Here is a 17,730-nt window from a genome sequence, read left to right as displayed (position 1 = left end):
ATGTTGTGAAGCACAGTTTGGTGGTGTGCTGGATTTTTCCAAGCTTGGGATGTGAGCCAGAACTTGGTGATTGGGGTAGCACAGGACATTCTGATGGCAACAAACTGAACCCGCTGAAAGTGGCGTTTACTTGCTAGTTGCAGCGCAATCGGGGAACTGCACAAATGCAGCATTATAATCTGTATTAGACTTTATTTCAAAGCACAGTTCTTTGCTAGTCTTTTCTGAGTGCTACGTTGTAGATGATACAGCAGACCACCGCAATCCTGCACGCTTTGGAGGGACTGTACTGAATCGTTATAGGTAACAGTGCATGTACATTTTCAGTAACTAGATTTTAGCTTTTGGATTTTTTTAAACCCTTTGTCTGAATATGCCCATACTTCCCTACTTTATAGGCCAACAACAATACATGAAAAGAGTAGTGTGTCTGAATTCATAGTATTCATAAAACAGTAGGCGAAAATTACCTACAACTTCCAGTAGACTCCGGGGTGTGCATTCCTTTGCCAGTTGTTACTCCTCTCTCATGGACTCATGGGATAGTAATGAATCAGTGCATCTGATTATGTAAGACTTACGACAATGCCAACATCACAAATGTTTTAAATGTTCATTAAATTGAACACCTACTCAAAACATTATGCTAAAGCTTTATTATTGGTTATTGGGTTAGCATTACAACTTACTATTTTTAAGGTATCACACATTCAAAGTTATGAAGTACTTAAAATGTATTAAGTTAATTTTCTATCTGTCTTGAAGTGTGGCACCTTTCTTTCAAGGTTAGCTTTAAGCTTAGCTAATAAAGAGTACTTTGTAGCTTAGCTTTTTACATTTTTTTAGCTTGCCCAACACTAAACACGCAAAAAAAGCATAAAAGGTGGCATGTTTGCACTGAAAAGAATGATGATCACTTAATTTGAATAAATTCACTGTTTAGTGCTTGGTTGAACTGACTCATGGGTGGTTAGTGAATGAGATGCAGGTTTTAGCAATTAAATATCAAGTGCAAAGGGGTGCAGCTGTTTGGAGCATTCGCCTAATTGGCTTTTGTTGTCAGTAAAATATGTTTTTGTTTGCTAAATTAAAATAAGACAGAGGGTAAAAAAAGCATTCTGCACCATTAAAGCCAGTATTAGCATTTCCGAGCTAAAGATATGTTGATATAACATTTCTTCCTCACCACGAATCAGTTTTCCCACTGAGATAAGTGAGATGGGTTAAGTGTGTAGGAATATGTGATGCCTACATGCTTTTGCTCTCTTTTTATTTCTCTCAGCCTCTCTTTCCTTCTCTTTCTCACAGGGCTCGGTTAAGCTAGGTTGTGCTGACACAGCGTATGTACAAGATTTATCATGGCTGTTGCTAGTCAGATCAGACAAGCTTGAGTCTTACAGTTAGTTCATCCATTAAATTCACAGAGAGCTCTAAGGGGCTCTTTGCATTGTAATATAACAGTATTATGAGACTGCCATTGGCTTCTACAGTATATTGTATTTAAGTAGTTCATTGTTTGGCATCTTTAGACTTTTTTGTCTTATTTGAACAACATTATAGAGTTAGATATTTTTTATAGATGTGACATCTAATTTTGAATATAATTCAATCTTAGCATCAGTGTTTTTAAAAGCATCTACTGTAGGTAGGGCTGGGCGATGCAATGAGTAATAATGACTGTGAAAATTGCAGAGTGGGTAAAGAAAAAAATCACCCCCCCTTTAAAAAAAAAAAAGTTTTTTCTTTGCAGCCTGAAATGAAGATGAACAGTTTTTGTTTTATCCAGCTGTATTTACTCAGTGCAACTTATAACATTAAAGTTAAAGATATAAGACCGACATTTCAGAAAAAAACAATCACTGAGTTGGAAAAAGGATCACCTCCTCACAAAAATCACTTCTAAACTCAATCAGCAGTACCTAATAGCCATTTGACTTTCAACTGTGGCCAGCTGTAGTCATTTTGATTAGTTCAGCATGAAAACATCATCTTTCCTGGAGCATTCAGTCCCATAGTGCAACTGAAGAAAACAATCAACTATGGGTGGCAAGGCACTGTCAAAAGATCTCCGGGATGAAGTTGTTGACAGACACAAGTCAAGAGATGGATACAAACATTTTTCAAAGGCCTTATAAATGCAGAGAAGCACAGTGAAACCTATTATTAAGAAGTGTTAGGTATTTGGTACAATATCACCGTTCCTACAGTAAAACAGTAAAGGAGGTGGTAATATCCTGTTATGGGGGTGTTCCTCTGCAGCAGGGACTGGAGCACTTAGAAGGAAAAATGGATGGGGCAAAATACCGTCAGATTCTTGAGGAAAATCTTCTGCCAGAAACTTGTCAATGGGAAGAATATTTACCTTCCTAACATGAAAATGACCCAAAGCACACAGCAAAACTGACCACACAGTGGTTGAAGGAGAAAAAGATGAATGTCTTTTCATGGCCTCGTCAGAGCCTAGACTTAAACCCCAATGAAAATCTGTGCAATGACTTAAACTCCAGTCCACAAATAGTCACCATCAAATTTAACTGAACTTCAGCAGTTGTGCAAAAAAGAGTGGGCAAATATTGCAATAAGTCTAGATGTGCAAAGGTAGTGGAGACATATATAGGGTTGCGAAATCAAGACAAAGCGAAATCCTCTGCCGGCTGGTCGCTCCCGCTTCACAGCGAGCAGAACTCGTGCTAACGCCAATTACTGTCACCACCAGTGTTTTTTATTTTCAGCAAAGCCATTAAGAAAATGCAAACACCGTGATTATTTTTCATGACTCCAAAATCCAGCCCCGCAAGAAAACATGTAGGCTAATCTACCTGAGGGAAAACGTTATCAATAAGGCAAGTCTTTCACTATTAGAGAAAAACATTATACATTTAAGTAACTTCTAGCATATTCTTAACCTTGGGCTTTATTCTTGGAGCATAAAATGACAAATAAAATAGTGTCAAGCATATTAAATCTAATATGTTCTCTTTAATTGATACGTCTCTTATTTTTCTATGAAAAACCACGATTGTCCATTATTTTCCTTTTGTGAAGTTGGCAGCCCTACACATACGCTGACAGACTAAATGCTGTAATTAAAAAAAAAGATAATTCAACAAATTTAAGTGGGGATCCTTTTTCCTACTCAGTGATTCTGTTGTGTTATTTATTTATTTTTTCTGACATGTTGGTGTTATATCTTTCACTTGGATGTTATAGTAATAATGAGCTGTATAAAACAAAAACTGTGTCTGTCTTCATTTCAGACAGCAAAGCAACCAAAAGTGATTGTTTTAAGGGGAGGGGGATTATTTTCTATACCCACTGTATGTATGATTCTAATGTGCCTTTTTATTTGGCTGTAAGCTTCTCAAAGATAACATCAGTAGACTCATTTTGTAATTCGTCCTTGTTAGTTTGAGAACACCAAGAACAAATTTAAGTTTTAAAATATTGAATATTTAATAAATGTAAGATTTAAATTCAGTTGCAAAAATGTCACTGGGGTTTATTTTTTGTAAATCACTTCAAACAGTAAAGTATTTTTTTTCTGTATTGTATTTATTGCATTTAAACATTCTGAATCTAACAGGCAAAAAAAGATATTTGAGTCCTGTTTAACTGAATAAAAATCCCTCAGAGATATAGATTTAATATTGTCTGAAAAGATTTATTTTAGCTTTATAGCTCCTCTAACAGGGCAGGGCAGGATGGATTCTTGACTGGTGGTGTTTTTTGAGATTGGTGGAGTTCACTTTGATATGGGTCTGAGTAGTAACCGCTAGATAAGTTACTGTAGACCGTCTCAAGTGAAATTAGAGAGTGAAAACAGAAAAAGAGAGGGCTATCTATCCGAGACGTGCAATATCTCTTCTGCACAAATCGGTGTGTGACCAGAAAAAAAGACTAAATTATTCATCAGTGGCAGACTTCACCCGAGGATCAGATTTCTAGATGCGCACACTCTTACTTTTGCAGTGCATTAAAGTCCTCTGCGGATGCCTGAACCGATGACCGATGCTCACTAATAAGCTCCCTTTCAATGGTGAGTGAACATCAACCAATCTAAGAAAGTCTATCTGCTCAAGCATAATACCAATCTGGGGGATTTTTCTTTTTTTCTCCAGTAACACCATTTGCTATTTTGTCTGAATAAAAATAATGTGTTGGATCCGAGGAAAGGATATGGGGAGTATTTCAAAAGAATTATTCCAGTCTGCATAATGCATAAAATAATTATAATAATACTGTACTATAAAGTCTCATATATTGACTTTAGTTAATACATTATCTACCATTTACCTAAAATTACCAATATATGTTTTTACGGCTTGCATTAATCATTGCAAATGTTACTTTAATAGAAAATACAGTTCATTCCTGTTAGTTTAGAGTGCGTTAACTAATGTTATGAAATTAACATTTAGAATGATGTCGTTGACAAATGATCAGAAATATTGTTCACTGTAAGTTCATGTTAACTAATTTAATTAAATCACTTTTATAAATGGAACCTTATTGTTTTAAAGATGTCTCTTATGCCCACCGAGGCTGCATTTATTTGATCAAAAATACAGTGAAAAAAATGAACTGTTTTCTGATTTAAAATATAATTTATTCCTGTGATGACAAAGCTGAATTTCCTCCAGTCTTCAGTGTCACATGATCCTTCAGAAATCATTCTAATACGCTGATTTGCTGCTCTAGAAACATGTATCATCAGTTCATAGGAACAGCATCGATTTAAAATAAATAGAAACATTTTTAAACTTTTGTAACATTACACTTTTGTAACATTTTTATATCAATTGAATGCATCCTTGAAAAGAAGTTAAAGTATTTTAAGTTAAATCACTTAAAACAGTAGCACATTTCCTTAAGCAGAAGGTACAGTCATGTCTGTAGTAGAAATGGTGCAGAAGATAAACACTTTCCCCAAGCATGAGCAATAGTGATGCTTGCTTAGCACACAGCACTAAAAAGCAGGTAAAAGCTTTTGTGAGGTCAGCTCTAAATGGCAGTCTCATTAGGAGAATCAAAGTGGGTAAGAAGTCTGAAGCGTAATAGAGGATGGGAGATGTCTGAAACGCTCATCTGAAGAGTCTTAGAAATAGATAATGTTGAATCTCTGTGTTTTAAAGCCTCTCAGCTCACACTCAATCACATCTTTTATGCTTGTTACTCATCTCATATATGTTGTGACTTACAAAACATGTCTCATGATGTCCTCAGATCAAAGTGATGACGTGAACAGCAAATATGTATAAATGAAGAAATGTGCATGGTTGAGTTAATGGATGGAGGACATGCCATAGGTTTTGGAGTATGCGGTACGTCCCTAGTGTTGCAGTGGAACTGGGCCACCATATGGAGCGATGGCTTACTGCCATCAAAGCACAACGCACATCGCTCGTCCGCGGTTATGTGTGGGCGTGCAGCTGCCGGGTGGCCGCGGGAACGCTTTCTGTACAGCGTGTCAGTTCGGATCACCTGAAACCTTTGTTCGTCAGGTCAAAGAACATTTAGAGCTCGAGAATGAACAACATGTAGACAGACAGCACTAATGGTTGCTAATTCTTTAGCCAGCTGAGAGAAATGCTGTATCATTCTAAGACCTTATTGTGCCAATGCTGTGTAGAGTTTAAAGAGGCCTTGAGGCGGGATACACAGTGTTTACTGACGAAAATATACAGTTAGTTGGAATAGGAGTTGTTCATTTTGTCTGTTTTTGATTAGATCCAATGGCGAATGAGATTTTGGGTTAGTCTGTAAGTGATTAATTACTAGTTTTATAAGTGTACCAGTGCTCAAAAATTTGGGTTGGGTATTTTATTTTATTTTTGTATTTTTATTTATTAGTTGTTTTTTTCTTAAGTAGTCTCTTATTCTCACAGAGGCTGCATTTAGGCCTATTTGATAAATAAAAAAATACAGTAGAAAATGAATTATTGTGAAGTATTATTATAAATTGAAATAACTATTATTATACATTTTAAATTTTTATATATTTTAAAGTATATATTTTTTTCCCTGTGATGCAAAGCTGAATTTTCGGCATCATTACTCCAGTTTCAATGTCACAAGATCCTTCAGAAATCATTCTAATATGCTGATTTGGTTCTTACTATTGTCACTGTTGAAAACACTTGTGCTGCTTAATATTTTTTATTTATTTAAAAGTATTTGTCAAAACAATATTTTCAGGATTCCTTAATGAATAGAAAGTTAAAAAGAACAACATTTATTTTGAATAGATTTTTTTTGCTACTTTAAAAAATGCTTTTTACTGTCGCCTTTGATCAATTTAATGTATCCTTGCTGAATAAAAAATACTGTATTTTTAAAAACTATTTATAGACTTATTTTTCACAGAATGTAATTTTAACCCCATCTGAATCAGTTCCTCTCTCTCTCTCTCTCTCTCTCTCTCTCTCTCTCTCTCTCTCTCTATATATATATATATATATACAGTATATATGATCCTGCCAGTCTTAATCCCAGTATCTGAAACACTCAGAAGTCATTTGGAAATGTCTCTCTGTATCTCTGGTGTTATTTCTAGGCTCTGTCAGCGTGGTTGGATGACGAGTGATGGTTCTGTTCCAGGCTCAAGGGCACTGGGCCGATCCGGGCTCAGATTTAGTGGGCTGTTTTGATTAGGCGAGCAGGTTCTGCTATCAGCCTACATAAATTAGAGAGCAACTCTCTGAATCACTCACGGCTCCCACTGGGCTCATATCAGCTCATAACGGGTGTGTGCGTTTGCAGAGAGGCTGTAAAAATACTCATGTAATAAAGTACAAGAGAATCTGAAGTATGTGTTGATTAGCTCCCGATCGGTGTTGTTCATTTACCCCTCAATGTGTGCTCTCTGATAAGGGGGTTTTATGGCTGTATATGATTCTGGGTGTTAAACGTATGCAGGATAGATTTACTTCTTTACTTCAGAGTCACCCTTCCATTTGCAGCTTGCAAATTTAACCAGAAGGTTTAAAGTTAAAGTAGACATCTTGAAAAAGCGTAAAAAGTGCTTAATCTGTCAGACAAGAAGCTAGACAGTCTTGCTCTCTACATAGGCTGCTGTCATCTAAAGCCTGTTTTCTGCTTGATGTGTCTGCATAAGAGCAAGGGACTTGAAGTGTGCCACTTCCAATAAATACAAATATAAAATGCCAACAGATTCATCACTGTTCAAACTGACAAATAAATAATATATTTATTAGTCTATAAATAAATAAATGGCTGTTTATCCATGTTTGGATTAAATTTCACAATAAATTAAATTAATTGAATTAAATATAACAATAAACATTAAACTTGCATTTTTATTAGCAATTACAATCTTTTTTACATTAATTTTTTATTATTATTGTTACATTTAACTGCCATTTTATTTGTTTTAGAAGCCAATTTATTTATAATTTGAAAAGTGATTCATCAATTTTTATTTTATTATTTACAAATCTATATTGAGAATTTTCAGTTCGGTATGCATGTGTCATTTAAATTAACAAATGCCATTTTGGCGCTCTTGATGTGAGCGACAGATCGCTGTATTCAAACTGCAGCGTGATCATCTCTTCCTCTTCACTATTAGTTTTAATGCAAAATAAACATAAATGTACATCTTACACCTCATGTAATCGCTCAATCAGTGTTTATACCACGAAAGAATTTGTATTCAAAATGTCACGTACCATTTCGTTTACCTCAGGCAAGTTATCAGTGCCCACGGCTCGTTAGTGCGCTATAAATGAAGTCTACAGACGAGCATTTCACAGAATATCACTCATTACAGTATACTTTACCTGTTAGTGATGTCTTAATTATTTAATGTATGTTTAAATATATCTGTTACGAGAGCCACTGGGATATTTTTTTTAAACGCTAAATATAATTTGTATAATTTAGAAATTAATGTTAAAACGGCATTATGTGGAATTTACATGTTACATATATTTTTTTTAAGATGTTTTGTTTATTATGTTTAAAAATAAAAGTAATTAAATGTACATTTGGGCTCTATTGTTAATTGTAACCTTATAGTAATGTAAAAGGAATACAGTTTATATTTAAGTTGTATTTTAAAAATATGAATGTAATATTAATAATAATAATAATAATAATGTAGTGTAATCATAACAAAAAAAGTGTATGTATTTTATATATATTTTGCATTTTTATATTCTGTAATATATATTATAGAATAATATTTTATATGAATTAAGTAAACCATTTAAATTTGGCTATTTGTTTATTTTATTTTAATAGTTTTAAATGAGTAAATTGATAGCTAATTATGTTGAGTGGCTCTCCTAGTCATCCATCGGGATCCATCACTGTGATACTTATGACAATTTATGTTGCCATGGCAACTCAGTTTCACATCCCAGTTTTTGCAAACTTCCAATGCTGCCTTAAATTTTCACCAAACAAGATACTGAGTGCCTTTGTAAACCAGTATAGTTATATTAAAGCAGTTTAATTTGCTGCATACTGGTTGGACGTGAAGGGTTTGTGAGTCTGATGTCATAGTACACTTGCTGTCCTTCCTCTCTTCTTAACCGTAAGCCGGTCCTTCTCCACCCCCTGCCATCCAGCCCTCTCAAACCTTCAGTGAGGGATGAATTTAAGCTCCTGCGCTCGGGTTGACCGATCCAGTTTGTGCCACCTCTCTCCCTCTCCCACCTTTAAGCCTGTTCCTCTTCTTCACCTCTCTCCCACTAAGATTTCTTTCATCTCGTTGAGGGAGCTGTAAATCCGCTTTTCTGATGTGTCCTCTGCTTCTGCCGCTTTTTCTTATGGATGGCGCAGTATTCCTCCAGAGTGTCATCACGGTGACACTGCATCCACCCCTCTGGCAGCTCTCAATCCCACCACTGTTGTTTCATCGTTTGTCATGTGACGAGCGTGATGTAACATGAGAGATGTGAGACAGACCCCTTGAGATACTCGTAAGAGCAGATGTAAAACTTCATAGTTGAGACATCGTTTAGTTTCACGACAGTTTAATCTGCCACTTTGAAAATTCCTGTATAAGCATTTCATAAAAATGCTTGTTTATAAAATGTAAAAAAAAAAAAAAAAAAAAAAAAACATTGTACAACAAAAGGAAATGTACATAGGAATGACTTACTGTCCAATGAAGAGCTTAAAGGGGATGTGAAATGCTATTTCATGCATACTGAGTTTTTTACACTGTTAAAGAGTTGGATTCCCATGCTAAACATGGACAAAGTTTCAAAAATTAAGTTGTACATTTGATGGAGTATTTCTGTTCCAAAAATGCTCCTTCCGGTTTGTCACAAGTTTCGGAAAGTTTTTTTCGAGTATGGCTCTGTGTGACGTTAGATGGAGCGGAATTTCCTTATATGGGTCCTGAGGGCACTTCTGCCGGAAGAGCGCGCGCTCCCGTATAGCAGAGCACTGAGAGCACAACAGACGTTCACTGATCAGAGCGAGAGCGTCGCGAAATGTCACAAAAGGAGTGTGTTTTTGGTTGCCAGGGCAAGACAACCCTGCACAGATTACCAAAGAAAAAACAGCATTAAGGGACCAGTGGATGGAGTTTATTTTTACAGAGCATCAACGGAGTTGTGCAAGTGTTTGTGTTTGTTCCCTGCATTTCTAAAATGCTTGTTTTACAAACAAAGCCCAGTTTGACGATGGATTTGCATATCGTTTATTTCTTAAGGATGATGCAATCCCAACGACAAAGGGTCATGATCGTGTGTTGGAACCGCAGGCGGTGAGTAAAACTGCTTCAAATATCTCTGCCTCCTTGTTAGTGCGTCCCCTCCCATGCCGGAGACCCGGGTTCGAGCCCCGCTCGGAGCGAGTCCTTGCTGCTGCTGCTCTCGTTCAGTTTCAGCCTTCACAGCTGTCACAGCTTCCAGAAGCTCTCAACGCAACTGGCGCTCGTGATTCTTTAGCTCCGCCCACACGTCACGCCTCCAGGCGCTTGTTTTTTTCCGGGAAAAATCGGTACAGACTATCTTTCTCTTATGAATATAATAAAACTAAATACTTTTTGGAGTTATGAAGGATGCAGTACTACTCTATAGGTACTCAAGATTAACAGGATATTGAGTGAAAACGAGCATTTCACCCCCCCTTTAAAGACAAGACTGAATTACTGATCATTCACACCCTTTTTTCAGAAAAATGTGAATTCTGGTTCTTGTAGCTGAGATGTTTTCCCCCACATTTCTACCTACTTGAGAACTAAAATAGTTTTTTTGTATTTATTTTTTTACATTTATTATTTTAAAATAACAATAATAATAACAATAAAATAAATTTCATAATTTTATTATGAAAAGAAATAAAAAAAAAATGTAATTTATACATATTATATATGATATTATTATGTATTTATGAATGTTTTTTATAATGTTTTTTTCTGTTGTTTTTTTATGTTAATGTTTCAAATAAATCATTGCATAAATATATATTTTTAATTGTCAATATGAATAAATGTGTGCATATAAATTGTTTATAAATAATGTTAAAATTAAAATATAATATAAATAAAAATATAATTAAAATAAAATGTAAAAAATAAAAAAACATATTTTTCTGAATAAATAATTTTACTATAAACAATGTACTGTGTATATAATATATATACTTTCTGTGTATATAAAATAAATATTATATATGTATTTTTTATATACGTGTGTGTGTGTGTGTGTGTGTGTATATATGTATGTATGACCACTCTTATGTATATAAAATTACATTCAGGCACCTTGTGTGGCACCAGTATTGGCGCCCTGTTGCCTGTTTGCAGAGTGTAATAATTCACCTGTAATGACACATGAAGAGTATGTCTGTGTTGTGTGTGGTAACTAGCAGGTGGGTGCTTCATTCATGAGTCTTTCCTCTCCTATCCTCTCTTCCTGTCTGTGCCATCTGTCGCTGTGGCCAGGCTGGGCGCGACATGGCCTCTTCCTATGACGCAGCCTAGCTGCAGTGGCCACACACTGCGAATTCAGCCAGAACATAAAACTCCTCAAAGAATCTCACGCAGAAACAAAAGACATTGCATTTTCTGTGCTGATTGTGAGTCTGTTTGTTCATTGCAGTCACTGGCTTTCATTCACACACACTAGCTGATTCTGCGGCGTTGAAGCGGATAGTGTCTGATGATTAACACCCGAGGGTTCGGACTGCTCACTCTGCCCCTGCTCTCTTGCCGTCTGCTTGTGTAAAAGCATTTCGCTTCAGTCCACATCCCGCACTGCAGTAGGGTCCAAATTCAGGAACACCTGACAGCTCGTCGTGTCTCTAAAGGAGGTTTAATCCTCTTCTGCTGAGGCGAGAGTCTCAGAGGAATCCTGAATCATGAGAACTGCCTCATCTGAGGACAGAATGATGAGATTACATTTTTGGGTGTGGTTCTGATGTTTTAGATCCAAGTCTAGCGTAGATGGCATTTTTGGACGTCATAGGTGCATTTGGACATTGGAGTTTGAGAGTGATGGCCAAAATGATGTCTGGGGGGAACAATATCTACACCTTTGTGTTTTATTTGATCAAAGACACTGAACCTCTTGGGAAGATGAAATGAGAGAAAGAGGTGAGCCACGATCAGATTTGTAAAGCATGAGAGCGTTTGATGAAGATGATGGGTGGGGCTGATGGATGGAGAAGAAAATGGGTTGAAGAATCTGTAGTGAGAGAGAGAGAGAGAGAGAGAGAACAGAGATTGCTTGACATTAGCAGAATTCAGACCCCACCCAACCCCAACAGTGCAAACACACACACACACACACACACACACACACATGCTAGATTTACTGGGCTCTATGAATAGTTAAAATGGGAATCGTGCTAAAGTGCTAAAGCTTTTATTTTTTTATGATATAAACAGTGCTCTGATCTCACAGGTCTGATTTGTTATATGAACAAATATGAACATAACCGACTTAAGTACATTGTGTATTTTAACCAATACCTGCAGAGATCAGCTCAAATCTGCTCAAACCGTGAATCCCTTGAATCATTTAGCGGACTTCAGTCATCAATCTGTCATTCTAGAACCTTCACAGATGAGTCACGATTCCTGTCGCTCATCTGCATCATCAGTTCCCAGTTCACTTCTTTCCCTGAGCACAGCAGCAGGAGTAAAAAGTGACTTAGCATCCCCAGGCATCTGAATTTCTAGTTAAGAGTCGTCATTTTTATTTCCGTTTCACACTTGGCATGCTTACCTGAAATCTGTTCTGAAGTCTGATTTACACGTGGTGCTTTGTTTTTCTGAATTACTCACAACTCCCTTTATTTATATGACCGAAAATGTCTATTAGGGGGACACGCTTCTTTCAGGTCAACTACTGTCATGGTGGAGGTTAGTTTGAAACAAATCTTGCAGAGCAAACTAGTATACAATCAAAATTGTGAAGGTGTGTAAGGCGCAATATCTCCACTCAATCTTTCTTTCTTGCTCTCGTTCTCACTGTTTCCTCTCTGTTTCTAAATCCGGAGATGTCGTCTCTTCAGGAAGTGAGTGTTAATAAGCTGAACTGACTAAATGCGTGTGTTTGTGACTCCGATATGCAAATGAGCCTTCTTTGTCCTCGCATGATTGGTCTCTTGAGTGTATCTTGCTAACATGTCTGCTTCATTCTGGAATTCATGTGTGACCTCGGCCTCTCTTTCTGTCACTCTCCAGGCAGTGACTCTGTGGAGGGCGAGTGTGTGTTCGAGGGGGATTACGCTGTCCCTCCTCTCCCGGTGACCGAGGGCATGCAGCACATTCGGATCATGGAGGGTGTGTCGCGCTCTCTCCCCTCCTCTCCTCTCCTGTCCCACCAGGCCCTCAACATGCGTCTGCAGCCGCTCAAGAGACTGCCAGGTAACACTGCTTATGTTTGTAGGTGTGTGTTGGAGTTGTGCTAGTGTGCTGTATGTGTGTGTCGGCGAGAACTACCTTCTGCTTCCCATCCCAAACACTCCAGCTGAACGCCTGAACTCCTGCTGAGAGCACAAATGCCTTCACCTTACACTCAGGGAGAGTGTGAACGAGTTTGTGTGTGTGTGTCTGTGTGTGTGTGAGAGGTAACTAAGTAGCAATGTGTCAGTTAACACATTCATTTGGTGTGTGGTTTAATTATTGAAAATGGAAACTTGCATCGAAAGTGGTCTAGACGCATTTGTTTTTTTCTAAAACACAGTAAAAATGGTAATATTGTGAAATATTATGACAATTCAAAATAGCTGTTTTCCATTTGACTTTATTTTAAAGTGTCATTTATTCCTGTTAGGCAAAGGTGAATTTTTAGCATCATTACTTCAGTCTTCCATGTCACATGACTGCCTATACATATATAAAAAAGGACCATACTTTGGTGTAATGCATTTGTCTTTGACACTGCACTTCTGTGAGCAGCCACAAGGGTGCACTAATTCTATTCTTTTCTGTGGAGAAGTATTTCAGCTGAAGGACTGTTAGTGCAGCATTAATGTTTCAGGAATGCTAATCACTTCCTCAGAGAGTGTCATGTTGTTTTCAGCAGATGCGATCAGTGGCAGTTCAGCAACATTGTATTCAAACAGTCAGACAGAAGGTTTTGTTGTCTGTTATAATGAATAAAGGCTGGCAGAAATATAGTCCTGTTGATATTTCATTGCGAGACTTTGCTCTTTGTGTGGATGACAAGATTTTTTATATGGTCTCTGACCTGATCTTTTGGTCCCTTTTTTTCTCCCTGTATATTTTCTGCTATTTTTGTGCTTTCCTGCTCTATAGGAGTGGTGAAAGATCAGAAATAGGAATAACTTGGTGAATGGAGTTCACGTTCTTGTTTGTATCCTCTCTTTAACCTCCATCTCCCCCCGTGAGCCTGGATCCCTTCCAGTGGGTTTCCATCCATGCATTTTCCTGCTTTTATCATTTCCGAGTTGTTCCACTGAGCGTGTCCAGTCTGGTCCTGTCCTGTCCGCAGAAGCTCTGTTCCAACACAACGACTTGTTTTCAGCCACACTGTCCTGGAAGCAGGACAGCACGGAGAGTGTGATTTGCTTTTCTCTCCCTGTTCATCAGCCCAGTGCTACATCGAACATTGGCTAACTGTTCATTTTCTTCCCACAATGATCTTTATAATCACATAATATTTATTTGAATTCTTCTGAATGCTGGGTACACAATACAGTACGTACATACAGATATTTTGTGTTAATCCACCAACCATATCGGCCAAGGTTTATAGGGATAGTTTTGTCATCATTTACTCACCCTAATTCCAAACTTGAATTTACTGATAATTATTTTCCTTGCAATTACAATAAAATATAACCAGAGCTTTCAAGCTTCAAAAAGGTGTAAATGCTTCTAATGCGTCGTTCATATTTGTATGCTGTATTGATATATTACATTACTCTTCTGGGGCCCTATTTTAACGATCTGAAACGCAAGTGTCAAAGCGCGAAGCGCAAGTAACTTTGTGGGCGGGTCTCGGCGCTGTTGCTATTTTCCCGGCGGGATAAATGGCTCTTGCGCCCGGCGCAAATCTAAAATGGGTTGGTCTGAAGTAGCTTCATTAATCATAGATGTGGTTTGGGCGTAACGTGAAATAAACCAATCGGAGCGTCATCCCACATTCCATTTAAAAGCAGGTGCGCAAGTTCCATTATGGATTGCTATTATTATGGCGTATTTACCAGGCGCACGCCAGGAGCGGTTCACAGCCGAGGAGACTGATGTTCTTGTAAGAGCAGTGAAAGACAGAGAAGTTGTGTTGTATGGGGATGGGAGAAACCCACCCAAAATACACCACAATGATTTCCGTCATCTCATGTGGTAATATTTTTTTTAGTGTAACAATTTATGATTTGCAAAAATAACTGTTGCATCTGTGTAGATTACATGAGCAAAGTGTATGCGCGTTGTGCACGCTATACATTATGGTCAAGCATGCGCCCTTAAAATAGCATAATGAACAACGCGCCACTGACTTTAGACTAGGTTTTTTCTGGTCAGTGGCGCAACTGTTTAATGGAACAGCAAAATAGCACCAGGGATTGTTTGCGCCGGAACACGCCTCCTTTTTTGCGCTGAACCGCCCAGGGAGCGCAAGTTCATTCACTAGTTTAGCGACATGCTTCTGTGGAGGGAAAAGCGCGCTTTGCGCGGGTGCAAAATAGGAATGACACATGCGTCGGTGTACAAAGTCAATTGCGTTGGGTGCAAGATAGGGCCCCTGGAGTGATACTATAGTGCTTTGTGAAAAAAATATATTTGATATTCAACAAAAAAACACTATTAACCATTTTGAATCATTGAATCAATTAGAATTGGGTCAGTCCGATCCATGGATAAATCATTAAAATGATGGTTATCCCCAAAATTGATAGTCAACATTTACTCACCTTCATTTAATTCCAGTCATTTATGACTTCTTTCTTCTATGGGACACAACAGATTATATTTTAAAGAACATTGGTGTCAACCAAACAACATTGGTGCCCATTGACTTCCACTGTATGAACATAAAAACATTTAGTCATATGGTTTTAGACCGACATGAAGGTGAGCATTTAGTAACTGAATTAAACATTTTCAGTGAAATATCCATTGTGTGAGCAACTAATACATTGAAAAGATCTGACTCAAAAGAACAAATTGCTCACAAATCTGATCGTAGCAAAGTTCGTAGTTGGGGAAGGAGGAGGCGGGAACCCGCAAACATTTAAACACTTTAATAAAATAAACCAACACAAAATAAAAGTAAAGCGGCAGTCACAAAACACAAAATAAAGTCCAGGCCTGGTCCTCTCCCCTCTTACACTGTCGTCACTCATCCTTTTATCCTTCCGGAGCTCCTCGAGACCGGTGAGTGGCGCAGGCATCACCCATTATCCTTAACTCCACCGGCCTCGCTCCATTTTCACATCTCTTGGCCCCGCCCCACTCGTCACACTGACATTGCAGCTTCTCTCCTAAAAGAAATGTGCTAAAGAAAGGTGTGTGTGTGTGTGCGCGCTCACAGCCGCTGTGATCTTACATATGCTTTCATTATTCACGCTTGTTTTTTCCCCCTATAAAGTACCCCACGCTTGTGCTGAACAGTTTAATGGGCTTAAGATAAAATCTAGTGTCTTTGTCTTGAATGACTTAAGCTGCAATTACTGATGGAGCTGGAGGGAGACTCGTCTCACATGATCTCATGGCAGTCCAGATGAATAGTCTTGGTAACCCACATTGGAGTTATTCTCCAGTTGAAACATTTCAGTTTTTTTTTTTTTTTGCCCCCTGCTTTTTTGGTCGGAATGAGTTCCTGGAACTGGAGTGTACATTTCAATGCTAATGATGGCAATTACTGCCGAGCAACTGCTTCAGTTCCAGTGACTGTACAGTGACCTTTGACCTTCCAAGTCATTGTAACCAGTGCAATTACAGTAATCACCTGCATTCTGAGAGTTTTAAATTGCATAAAGGTAAACGTTCACACACACTTGCTCTTTATTAGCCTCCCCTAATAAATAATGGACGTGACCTTTGCATTGTCTTATTTGTAGTCATTCTATTTCAGATTACTTGCATTAAATGTTTTCTTGTTCAGTGGATGGATGAAGGAGAGAATAGATAAAAGAATTAGTGCATTGAATGGATTCATTCTGGGAGTACTGGATAAAAGATTGGATGTGTGAGTGAATAGGTGGACTGATGGGATGAATGGATATTTGAGTGATTGGAGAGAAGGCTGAATAAAAGAGTAAGCAGCTGCATTGAGGGATGAGTGAGTGAATACTGCTGTTAAAAAGTTAGGGTCAGTAAGTTTTTTTTTTTTTTCAGCAAGACTTCAATGAAATAAATGCAAGAATGCATTGGTCCAAAGTTACAGCAAATGTATAATTTATAACATTGCTGATAATTTACAGGTACATCTCAGTAAATTAGAATGTCGTGGAAAAGGTTATTTTATTCAGTAATTCAACTCAAATTGTGAAACTTGTATATTAAATAAATTAAGTGCACACAGACTTAAGTAGTTTAAGTCTTTAGTTCTTTTCTTTAATTGTGGTGATTTTGGCTCACATTTAACAAAAACCCACCAATTCACTGTTTTAACAAATTAGAATACTTCATAAGACAAATAACAATAATAAAAAAAAAAAAACATTTTTAGTGAATTGTTGGCCTTCTGGAAAGGATGTTAATTTACTGTACATGTACTCAGTACTTGGTAGAGGCTCCTTTTGCTTTAATTGCTCCCTCAATTCGGCGTGGCATGGAGGTGATCAGTTTGTGGCACTGCTGAGGTGGTATAGAAGCCCAGGTTTCTTTGACAGTGGCTTTCAGCTCATCTGCATTTTTCGGTCTCATGTTTGTCATTTTCCTCTTGACAATAGCCCAAAGATTCTCTATGAGGTTCAGGTCTGGTGAGAGGGCTGGCAAGTCAAGCACACCAACACCATGATCATTTAAACAACTTTTGGTGCTTTTGACAGTGTGGGCAGGTGCCAAATCCTGATGGAAAAGCCCAGATAAGATGCCTCAGGAGTGGCTTAACAAGAGGAATACGACAACTGTAGCCAAATTCCTTGACACGTCTGTATGCCTTGACCCCAGCCTCTGTCTATTCCTTATGAAGTTCACTCAAATTCTTGAATGATTTCGCTTGACAATCCTCATAATGCTGCGTTTCTCTCGGTTGGTTGAACATCTTTTTCTTCCACACTTTTTCCTTCCACTCAACTTTCTGTTAACATGCTTGGATACAGCACTCTGTGAAC

The 17,730-nt window shown here is 37.7% G+C and overlaps 1 protein-coding gene across 2 annotated transcripts in view; it reads left to right on the top strand.

Moving 5' to 3' along the window:
* The window catches only part of LOC127946545 (protein TANC2), a 133,007-nt gene that overhangs the window by 71,268 nt on the left and 44,009 nt on the right, over positions 1–17,730 (top strand). For both annotated transcript variants that reach the window (XM_052543199.1, XM_052543208.1), the window contains exon 4: positions 12,668–12,850. In XM_052543199.1, the coding sequence (XP_052399159.1) occupies positions 12,668–12,850 (183 nt within the window). The remainder of the gene's footprint in view (positions 1–12,667; positions 12,851–17,730) is intronic.

This window comes from Carassius gibelio, chromosome A3, assembly GCF_023724105.1.
Source record: "Carassius gibelio isolate Cgi1373 ecotype wild population from Czech Republic chromosome A3, carGib1.2-hapl.c, whole genome shotgun sequence".
In the NCBI taxonomy this organism is placed as follows: domain Eukaryota; kingdom Metazoa; phylum Chordata; class Actinopteri; order Cypriniformes; family Cyprinidae; genus Carassius; species Carassius gibelio.
This window is presented reverse-complemented; position numbering and strand designations above follow the sequence as displayed.